This window comes from Carex rostrata, chromosome 2, assembly GCF_964058835.1.
Source record: "Carex rostrata chromosome 2, lpCarRost1.2, whole genome shotgun sequence".
NCBI lineage: Eukaryota > Viridiplantae > Streptophyta > Magnoliopsida > Poales > Cyperaceae > Carex > Carex rostrata.
In genome coordinates this window covers 16,980,221-16,992,489 of record NC_135919.1, presented here as the reverse complement: position 1 = coordinate 16,992,489, position 12,269 = coordinate 16,980,221, and the positions used below count along the sequence as shown (strand labels likewise).

Genomic DNA, 12,269 nt, shown 5'->3' with positions numbered 1-12,269 from the left:
AGGATGAGATCCAGAACTCCATTAATCTTTTTAAACCCCAAAATTTGGATGAAGCTTTTAATCTAGCTCTGGAGATTGAGGTAGCCGTGAATCCATTAGAGAAGAAAATGAGTCTTTTCAAACCTCAAAACCAGTCTAGTTTCAGACCCCTTTTCACAACAAATTACAGACCTCCAAAATACCTTGAAACAGGAGTAAAAAAAGTCAATGAACCCGTACCTCCTTATAAGGTGAACCTAAATCCAAAGCCCTCTCACATCCAATACCCTAAACCTGCCAACAACCTATCCATTGAACAAAAAAGGGCACTGGGGCTGTGTTACAAATGTGGGGAAAGGTGGAGTCAAGGCCACAGAAGTGTGAAAGGATTACATACCATTGAAGGAGAGGAAGAGCTAGACTATGAGATGGGGCAAGATGAAGTGGAAATTGCAGAGGAGTTGGATGAGGGAGATGTGGCAGATGAGCCCTTGGTAACATTGAGTTGCACTGGTAATGCTGGTTACACTAAAGCATTAAGATACAAGGGTAAAATTGGTACCATTCCAGTGTGTATTTTGGTAGATACTGGAGCCACTCACTCTTTCATAAATCCAGATTTGGTTCAGAAATTAACCATCGCAAGATATTGACCCGTGACGGGAAGTCCAACCAACGTCACGTTAACGAGGGCTCCAGTCGAATACTAGACCCAATGTATACATTCCAACATGCGTACAACGCATATTGGCCCCTTTTCTTTAACTTATCCGTTACTTTCCATATTCGTTTCATTAATCACGCTCAAGTCATACTCAACACAACACATCCAATAAGTCCGTTGATCAATCTAATAATCCTATCCTAGTATTATCTAAACAAAGCCAAAGGGATCGTTCGATTCAACATGAATAATTCCATAAGTAAATAAATGCAAACAAAACGATAAGTAACAATTTGACAATGTCCAGGAAACCTGTACCTGATGTTGAAGTGAATTCTTGATCGTCTCTTAAATTGTTTAAATCTTTAAACTTCGAATCTAAAACATAGACATATATTTTAATTAACGCTGTTTGAATTAAATTTTCATTTCTAAAAACCTTAATGTTATATGTCATTCACCTTACTTTACTATCTAGGCCAACTGTCAATGTTTTAGATTTGACTATTTCGATAAAATCCCATATATTAGATGTTATATATTATTTTTTATTAAAAACTCTGACAATTTTAAATTCGGTTAAAATAATTTGAAATCTAACCTCTGTTTTAGTATAACGAGAATGAAAGGATTAAAATAAAATAAGATCAAAATAAGATCAATGATTTTGCTTCTGCCACCTTGATCGTTTTTATAAATCCAATTAAATATATAGGAAGTTTGAAATTCTAATATCATAATATAATTTAACATATCAACTCTACAAGAACAGGGGGTACTATTTTTAAGAAGATATATACATGTACATACATAGATCAAAGTGATTTATTTATATCATTCCAATAAAGAAAGCGGATTCGAAATAATTAAAATACTAATAAGAACTATTAATTAATTTAGACAATAACTATTTAGAGTTGTCAAACCCAACAAAATATACATCCTGTTCTAAGTTATAACAAACTATATGACGATCTGTATATCATTAATTGAATAAAAAAAAAAAAATCAAGAGAACAGTTTTAGAATAACTGAAGAAATTATTGTAAATTAGAAAAGTTTCAGATTATAATATCATAAAAGAGATAGATTTTCAGATTATAATATCATAAAAGAGATAGATTTTCAGATTATAATTTAAATGAATACAATCATAAATCTCTACAATTTATGAACAATACTTGATTCGAATCGACATCTCTATTATCATATCCTAATCGATGAAATGCATGCATCAACTTATAAAGAAAATAATCATAATTTAGGGTACCTTAATTTAGATAGTGCGGCAGCGGGCAGAGAATTGAAAAGGGTATTCCTCTTTGATTTTTAGCAAGGTTTCATTGCTAATTTACTTTTCAATTAAAATATTGAGAGATGGGAGTAGTTTTTGAGACAAAATAGGAACGGCAGAATTTAAAAGGAAGGTTTATGGTTTTAATTAAAAGGGATGCATCGGGATAATATTTACAAGGAACATGGATTTGAAAGGGTGCTTAAAAAAATATAGGGGAACAGTTATATCTGGAAGGGTGGCTGATCAAGGGTGTGAGTTATTGGTAGTTATTTAAAAGAAACATGTTATATTATTATCATTATTTATTTTTATTTATTTTTATTTACTTATGTCTTGATCGCATAGAAGAAGAGATGATATTTTTTTTTTATAATAAGACAGTTATATATATAGTATTTTGATTTAACGTGGTGTTACATTTATGTCACACCCCAGATTTTTACCATCCGGAGCGTGATTATATAAGCATCTTCACATTTTTTCTTGGCCCGTCAACCTACGTCGCCAACAGAAATGAAAACAAAACAACAAAACGGAGTCAGCTACAAAGCTCAGTAACCGGTTATTTAACGACACGCTTCTCTATAATTGGCTTAATTTAACAACCATTCAAATAGACCAGATTAATCTACACAAATTCACATTAAATTATGCACGCATATTTAACTAGCAATAGCACGTCGGTCTAGGTTATCCATAAAACCAGTCACATCATACTCACACATGTGTAATCCCTGTCATAGGCGATTCTCACATTCTCATAACACAATTCCTTTAATCCGCCAATCCAATGGAAAATCCATCCAACATTGGAAGGCCGCCAACTCACTGGGAAATCCATCCAACAATGAGAGGCTACAATCACATATCAAATTCCAACCTCAGACCCGCTATCCCGTTAAATATGTCATCATAATTCAATATGCAATACCAATATTCAAATCAACCATACAAAACGAAAACACAGTTATAGAGAAGTCCTGTTACCTGATAACGAGATTTTTAGAACTCCAAATCGGATTACAACAACAACTCATAATCACTGCGACGTAGTCAGAATTCAAATCAGATAGACACTCGATCAATAATTGAAGTTAGAATAATGTCAATTGGAATAAAATGAGAAATTATTACCAACATATGAGATAGGCGTCGATTGGAGCGATAATTATTAGCAATCAAGTTGAATATATAATTTATGGAGAATGAAGAGAGGATAAAGTAGAAGGCAAGACAAATTGAAAATATAAGAAATTTCACAGAGAGCGGGGGTTAATTAATCAAGGGGTTACGCATGAGTTTTCATTTATAGGAGACGGTTAATCCAAAGGTTGTATGAATGAATTCGAAGGGTGCGTCCAGAGGCTACAGTTATTTACATGAGAGAAGATCTATCGAATTCAACTTTCAACATTACACTAGAATAGTCGGTTAGTGACATATTACGAGATAAATAACAGTAGTGACCTTATTATATAAAGTTAATATTAAAGCATGAAACTATATTTAAAATATACTATATGTAGTGTAAAAAAAGACTCAAGTAAGATAGTATATATATTTTTGTAAGTTAATTGAACAAAAAGACTGATGTAATTATATTCCGAGTAGTACAGTATAATTAAATTAATTATTTAGAAAATCGAATAAAATATGACAAGTTTATTAGAGTAAAGCTAGCGTGTGACATGCTCACCAAGAAAGTTTGGTGAGCATAACTCCAAAAATATATCGGATCGACGTCAAATGTCAAATCCAAACCGTTGAAATCCATGTACTTCATGAGTGATGAATATACATGCAAAATTTTGAAAGTTTCGAGTTTATTTGCTACACGGTCAAGTGGTCAAAGAAATGAACATTTTATTATAAGTTATTTTATATATTCAATTTTTATTATTTCTTTGACCACTTGACCGTGTAGCAAATAAACTCGAAACTTTCAAAATTTTGCATGTATATTCATCACTCATGAAGTATATGGATTTCAACGGTTTGGATTTGACATTTGACGTCGATCCAATATATTTTTGGAGTTATGCTCACCAAACTTTCTTGGTGAGCATGTCACACGCTAGCTTTACTCAGTTTATTATTTCATTATTTTTTTTAAAAGACACGTCTATAGTGTTTTAAATATTTTAAATATAATTTTGTAAGCATAAATAATTAACTCAATTTTTCAGGATGTTACAGAAATGGTCTAAATAATCTCTCTAAATGTCCAATTAAGCTTTGAACCCTCTGTACCAATCTTTGGTACCAATTTGGTATGGAAACCGAAACCACAAAACTCAAATCATGCTCAAAACTTCTTTAAATGTGAAATTGATGCTTCTAATGTCTTCTATAGCCTCACACGATCTCAAATGACCAATTAATTGAAATAAATCATAAAAGAATCAATCAAAACCAATCTGAGACTCAATCGGTACCGATAGGTACTGTAGATGCCTGTTCCACCGCCTCCGATGGCCGCCGACAGCCGACAATGGTACTAATCGACTCCTGACAGCCCCACGATCACAACCATGCCCTTGGCCGGCGCCGCCGTGGCCGAGATCAGCCAAACTCAGTTCATCAGAGATGAACCCTAGCTGAGGAACCCCTTTTGCACAAATATTAAAGCTAGAGCACGGATCTTAAAGCAATCCCTGTGATCAATGAACCAAATTCAAACATCCAACGGCTCCTGACAATATGGGACCTTCCTGTCAGTGATTCAAATGAATGTAAATAACATGGCACCAATCTTAAAGCTCAGATAAATGGCATCCATAATCCTGCACATTTATTAATGATCCAGTACACATCTCAAAGGCCCAAAAGCCCAAATCTCAAAGCCCATTTAATTAAATCATCTCTGCACCAATCTCAAAGCCCAATGATCTCAATCCAATGGCTTGTGCACATCTCAAACGCCCAAAAGCCCAAATCTCAAAGTCCTGCACTAATCTTAAAGTCCACATGTGACCAGAAGATCCCTTTTTGCACATAAACCCCTCTGTTTATTTAAAATATGCAGAGAAGTCCCTGTAAATTTACAAAAAGACCCCTGTCAGCATAAAACCTTCTCAAACAAGCCCTTAAAGGCCCATTTTATAATCTAGACCCTATCAAAAGCCCAAATCATAGCCTTAGGTCCTCCAGAAATTACAAACAAGTCCCTGGAAACATAAAATCTTTACAAACAAGTCCCTTCAAGTCCTTTTCGACCATAACTTTTTCATACTAAGTCCAAATCAATTCAAATCAGTCCCAAATGAACCCAAATTCAATCCTCTATAATTCTAAACAACATTTGAAAAATATCCATGTCTCATCCATAATCTGAAATGACCAAAATGCCCTTCTCCTGACATATTTTTATAAATGAAAACATATAAATGATGTTTGAATGCTCCTTTCAAATTAAAAAAAACATATAAATGACATTCCTCACGCATGTTCTCATATTTAAAATGCGAAATCCATATTTTCATGCATACATCATGGTAACTAACCAAAAAGAAATCCAAAGTTAAATGAGAACCAATCGCATGACCAAAGTAAATCATACGTGAGCCCCCCTTTAGCCCCATTATTTAGTTCAACCCAAATAGGCACAAATCCTGGAATGCATGAGGTGTTCAGTCTGACCCGAAAGGTCTTTCTGATGTAATTAACGGCGGGGGCTTGCGCCCGTCGGGAGTTTAAACGTCTCCACAATCGAAAATATAAAACCTCCGACAACTGATCATGAACGTAGGTTGTCACAAGGGGTGAACCAGAAGGAATGCAGAAAGAAATTCCCAGTGGATGCCTTCCCCTGAGTTCGGTGACCTACTCATGCTCACCTCAAAGAGCCAGAGCACCGAACCCGGCTGGGAACATCTCCACCCACTCACACCTAGAGTGAAAAATCCGCACCGTTAGCTAACCTGACGCTGTGCAACTTTCTGCGCCCTACAGTATTATATTCATTTCTTGGTCTCTTAAGTAAATTATAAATATATAACTGCACTTCAATTATATTGCATGCATTATAATTCTACTTTACCAAGGGGCCCATAAAATATCATCACTCATTATAAATGAGGGACAATGATACTATTGACATATAACTTTCTCCTACACAAGTTATATACAAGGAACTAATATTTTTATCACCACTTATGATAAGTAGCTTTTAATACTAATTACATTATATACTTCTCATGTGAAAAAAAATACATCTCATATCTTAGAATTTCGAGACACAATGAAAATATTAATGATACTAACATAATCCATATAATATTTTCATTCATTAGGTCTGTTCAATATATGAAACCTTTCATATACTCATGTTATTAAACGATAAGCCTTTATCAGCATTTATAGAACTACAATGTACTTTAATCAACATGACAAACTTATCATGGTATATTAGTGTTCCATGCTAATAACCAACTTTGTGAACATTTTAGAGATTTATGTTTGTCATCATATAGAGTTCTATGGTTTAAGACCAAGAGCATCTACTTGAACACTTCTATAGATAAACATAAATTTCATGGAACAAAATGCATGTAGCATCCAATTCATAAACATAACATGTAAAAGTGATCAACATAAGATAACTTTTAGAACACATATCTAACAATAGTTTGGTAGACGAACGTCACACACTATAACCAGTAGTGGAGTAATCTTGATTAGTGCTATTGTGAAAGGTTAGAGGATGGATTGACCAAGTGAACTTGACTCTTTTGTAATAACTAGTAATTAAGACTTACCATTAATCTTCATGCAATTGTATTAAGTACCCAACCAGAACTTATTCAATTAGGGTATTGTAAAACTAACCAGTAATCGACACTAGAATAGGATTAGAAACTCTTAGATTGCAATTGATAACAGTGTAGGGCGTGTGCAGTTCTGATCAAACCGTGTGCGATTCAGACTGGAGTGCAAACCAGCCCTTGTATGGTTTGCCCAATTGTGTGCAGATGATGACAGAACCTCATGCTGCTGATTAACTTTACCTCGACCAGTATTAGCAGTAGTATGCAGTTGGTGACAGACCGTACGCAACTGTTATGTTGTCCAGAACCTAGATTAAACGAGTTTGAATGATAGAATGACTGATTCCCTGTAAGCCCATCTTCTAAACACTTAATTTAATACCACTTCACTGTTGTAACTCAACATTACAATCAAACATCCTACAATCAATCAATCAAACACAACCAATCAACTAAAAGGAACTGATAACCTAGACTTGGCTTGCACCTAGATCTCTTAATTCACCATCCATGCAGATCGACACCCGATCTATACTATACACTAAGTTCGTACACTTGCGAATTCAAAATAGAGTAGAATGTTAGGGTATAAATATTATTAGCATTGATTTCTACCCCATCAAGGACTCAACACTATGCATGTCGAGAAGAGTTTTTTGTTATACAGCTAGCTATTTTAGGAATATATTTTTTATGGATATACACATGTTGTGTATTTTGTGCATGCATGAATATTTTTCTAAAAAAAATATAAATTACCCTTTTGAACATCCCCATCGATTAAAAAAAATAACATAGTTGGTATTGATCAAACTAATGCTGACGGCTCATAGATCACCCCATCTAAACCATCGGTGTAATATCCCAACCGATGTCGCAGAGTCAATCAAAATCAACAGTTGGATATAAAAAACCAATGGAAAAGAAGGGGTCCATCAGTGCCATTGGTTTGTTAAATGTCAACCGATGATAAAAAGTTCAACGTAATTACAGCGCTACCACTCGTGACGAACACCATCTGTGCGGAAGCACATCCGATGGTAAATGAGCTATGGCAAAAATGTTTTTTGTAGTAGTGATGGGTAAAATTTATTAGTGTAAAGTATTCTAGCTACACTCGTTCATATTTACATTGTCATATGCTTTTTAAGTGGTACGTGGCACATTCGAAATCCGAATATGAAAATATTTTATAGATATTAAATAGTTGGATGACTTCATAATTTCAAACTTTTACTATTTTTTTAACAACATATGTATCCTCGTAGATACTTTCATCGGTAATAGTTGTATCTTCAGAAATAGCAATTTCTATCGACTTATCTTTGACAATAGTTATTTTTTATCCACGTGAATTATAAAACAAATTATTATTGTATATGACAAGCAATAAAAAATCTCTCTAAAAATAGAGCCTATTAATTAAATAAGCTTATAATAAGATTTTCTCTAATTAGTTACCTGCCATCTTGGTTTTCTTTTTTAAGACACGGCTACAAATATCTTTGTTTATCTTTGATACCTGAATCCTTCTATTAATTATGAAAGCCTAACAAATTTTGAGCACCAACAAATCATGTTAAAATCAATGCTCAAGCTAATACAAGTCAAGCTTAAATGGCCGAAAGAGGAAATTCAATGCCCCAAGTATATGCCCACTAGAACGTCCTCTAGTTCAGGTGAGTTTTTTTTTTTCAGAATTTTTTTTTTTTTGAGAAAAATTGGTAGTCAATTCTTCAACTTTGAGATAGAGATTTGTGTATAACTATCTAACAATTTATTAACATAAAGGTGTTAGGCCTCTCCAACCTTTAAGACACTTAATTTATCAGGATTTCAAATATACAACCTCTTCGTACATATGGCATTACCTTTATTTTCTAAGATAAAAAAAAAGAAAAAAAAAAAGAGTGAGTCTATGGTACTATGCATATTACGATTTGTTACTGTGCTACGGCTCTATATTTGAGTTTTCAAATCCTAACGGTCGATCCGAACCGTTCATCTTGTTCTCCATATTAATATGTGTTTGGAGACCAAATTTTACATTTTTTGAATTTTTTTTTACTATTTTTTTAGATTTATTGAAAATCATTGTTTTTGGATGGTCCAGAATTTTCAGATCAAGTGATTTTCTAAATATCTAAAAAATAGTAAAAAAATTTCAAAAAATGTAAAATTTGGTCTCCAAACACATATTAATATGGAGAACAAGATGAACGGTTCGGATCAACCGTTAGGATTTGAATACTCGAATATAGAGTTGTAGCACGGTAACAACCCGTGATATGATAGTACCATAGACTCACTCTAAAAAAAATGTTCTCTTTTCTTAATTGTTTTATGGACCCTGATAACAATCCCCGCAGGTCTATCCCCGCAAAAAACCCCGCACAAACTGCCAAAAATATCATGGGGGGGACCGCCCAGTCATTAATGCTCCGCAGAAACTGTTAGTATTTAACTTGAAGCATCAAAGTATTTATCTTGAATTCGCAAAGTATTAATCCCTATGCAATGATCTCTATTTAGGAAAGAATAAATCAACCCATGAGTTGTCCCCGCACAAAATTTCCTTTTTTTTTTGAATCGTCCCCACACAACTGGGGACCATTAAATAAGCAATCCCCTCATAAATACTTGTCATTTATCCCCGCACAAATTTTCCTTTTTTTTTCTGGATTGTCCCAGCAAAACTGGGGACCATTAAATAAACAATCCCCTCACCCAATGATAAATACTTCTCACACATAAGGATAAATACTTTATGATACATTGATAAATACTATATGTTACATGGATAAATACTTATCAGACATAATTGCAACTTTTAGTACAATATCAATGATAAATACTTCTCAGACATAAGGATAAATACTTTATGATATATGGATAAATACTATATGTTACATGGATAAATACTTCTCAGACATAATTGCAACTTACAGTAAAACATCTGTGACAATGATAAATACTTTCCATATATAATCGTAAATACTTGTCAGAACAACGATAAATACTTTCTTGAACTTGTCAATAAGTAATGTTTAATCAAATCAAAGTATTATCATGTCAGGGACAATGATAAATACTTCTCAGACATAAGGATAAATACTTGTCAGAACAATGATAAATATTTTCTTGAACATCAATAAACAGATTAATATTTATTAGCGGGAATTGTTATTAAAGGATAGTATAATTAATGCGTGGATTGTTATTAGAGGACAGTATAATTAATGTGGGGATTGTTAATTAATGCGGGGATAAATGGAAATTCTTAGAGGAATTAGTGCGGGGATAAAAGACAATTAAGGGAGTTAATTTGGAGAGAGAGAGTGCGGGGTTAAATGGGGGGACAGGGTTGAGGGGATTGTTATAATTATTCTTGTTTTATTATGTTCATTTTACCATCCAAATCAATTATTTTAATTAAATTTTGTTTTGATTATGTTTAAATTATTTCAAAGAGCAAAATATAAAACAATAACTGAAACTTAATTTGTTGCATAGCACTGCGTATGAGCGATTGGGCTAATCTTCCCGAAGACATTTTAGATGAGATTATGAAGAAGATATGCTATGCTGATTTTTCAACATTATGCGCAGTCTGTAAATCGTGGCGGTTTATGTACATCAATCGCTTCTGTTGTTTTTCTAGAAATATACCGCCTGGAGTTCCAATATTATTGCTCAATGCTTGCAAACAAGATTCAAATTCACACAAGTTTGTTAAAATGAGTGGAGAACTTGCAAGTGATCAAATATTTCTGTCAGGAGATGCTAACAAGAGGATATGTGGATCTTCACGGGGATGGCTTGTTCTAGTTGGTATTGATAGTATGGAAGTAAGCCTTTTGAACCCATTCACAAAGCGTGTAATACGACTCCCATCGGTCGACACTTTCACCATAAGATCAACTTATGCCGATGAACCAAATATTCCCCTTGAAGGCTTTAGTTATATACATAAAGCAATCTTATCAATGAATCCGGGAATATCAGAACAAGATTGCATCATAATGGCAATAGTTGGGGAAAATCGGAAACTTTCCTATTGTAGAATAGGAGATAAAAAATGGACGAATGTCAAAGGTTACATAAAATCACTTTCTGATATAGCTTATTATGAAGGAAAATTTTATGGCACTACTAATGAGGGTATTTTAATGTCTTTCAACATCGGAGATCCAAATTCCACAAAAATCCTTACTTTGGGACTTTCTATTGATCACAATGACATTAGTCAGAAGTACTTAGTCATGGCATCAGGACGTCTACTACTAGTCTATAGAACACAAAATTATAAATTTAAAGTTCATTCACTGAACAAATTGAGGCCACCCTACCCGTCTGTTATTTGTCACAAACTTCAGTATGAATGGTTTGAGATAGACTCCATTTATGATCAATTGTTGTTTATAGGAAATAATGACTCATTCTCTCTACCGGCACGAAGTAACATCGATAGACCAAACTGCATTTACTTCACGGAAGATGCCTTTGGTATGGTGCAAAGTGAGTTTAATAATAATTTTTTTGGTATGTATGATATTACAAGAAAATCTACTTGGCTTTTCAACGGAAACGCTGAGAATGAACCTTTTCCATCATTTTGGATGAGCCCAACTCCATGGTAACAAATCATTATTATTTTGAGAGACTATATATATAGCACGCGGAATTGCTATTTTCGATGAGTCCAACTCTATGGTAACAAGTCGTTATTTTTTTTTTTTAAAAGTAAAATTCAAAATTCATCTATATGATTACATATTGGAAGTAATCTAACTAATTCTTCTTGTTGCGCAATTTCTATTAGCAATTATCAGTTTCGTTTTGCTTTCTTTTGTGTGCTAGTAAGTATCATAACGGCAAAAATATGTCATCACAACATCTTCCTCTAACCCTCTATACTTTGTAACGACAGCTAAATATATTTCCAAGCACTGTTTATCTCATGAAACATCTCTTTTACGTTATTATACCTAACTAAAGAATAATCCTAACCTAAAAAGAAAACAAGTAACTCATCTAAATGTGAAAATTAAAGAGAGGATGAATTTAATTGATAATCCTATATCTGAAATCTTACTGTGAGATTGTTTTATTAACACAATATTTTAAAAAACAATTAGATGTATGAAAATTTTAAAACTCTTTAAATATTTTTTGCAGCTACCCTATCATCCATAATGTAATTAATATATTGTGACATTTGTTAATTATTTAATTTTTATAATTACTAGATATTTTTTATTTATTGAATATGTATTAAATTTTGGATCACTTGTGTATCACAAGAAACATATTAGGAATAAAGTTAATTTTACTCAATGTAATTTCTTTTTATTGTAGCGTTAGATTGTACTATTATTTTTAATTATTCATTATTCACTACTAGAATCCTCACTTTTTGCAAGGGTCCGAATAGCCATTTCCAAGAGTATGAAGGCTCCATGAAAACAAAATGGGCTTTTCTGTCAGAGATTTGACACAGCATACAATTTCCAAAGGTAAACCCTTGGAAAAGGTAGCGCTTGTTAATGCTTCCTGTTTGCTA

The 12,269-nt window shown here is 33.2% G+C and overlaps 1 protein-coding gene across 1 annotated transcript; it reads left to right on the top strand.

Moving 5' to 3' along the window:
* The first annotated feature begins 10,227 nt into the window (after window positions 1-10,227).
* Window positions 10,228-11,346, top strand: LOC144548266 (putative F-box protein At5g55150). The gene has a single exon (XM_078296952.1). It carries the CDS (start codon window positions 10,228-10,230, stop codon window positions 11,344-11,346), a length of 1,119 nt encoding a protein of 372 aa, XP_078153078.1.
* The last annotated feature ends 923 nt before the right edge of the window (window positions 11,347-12,269 follow it).

Bases quoted from the DNA above. Each gene is read 5' to 3' on its own strand.
- LOC144548266 (XM_078296952.1), top strand. From the start codon at position 10,228: ATGAGCGATTGGGCTAATCTTCCCGAAGACATTTTAGATGAGATTATG.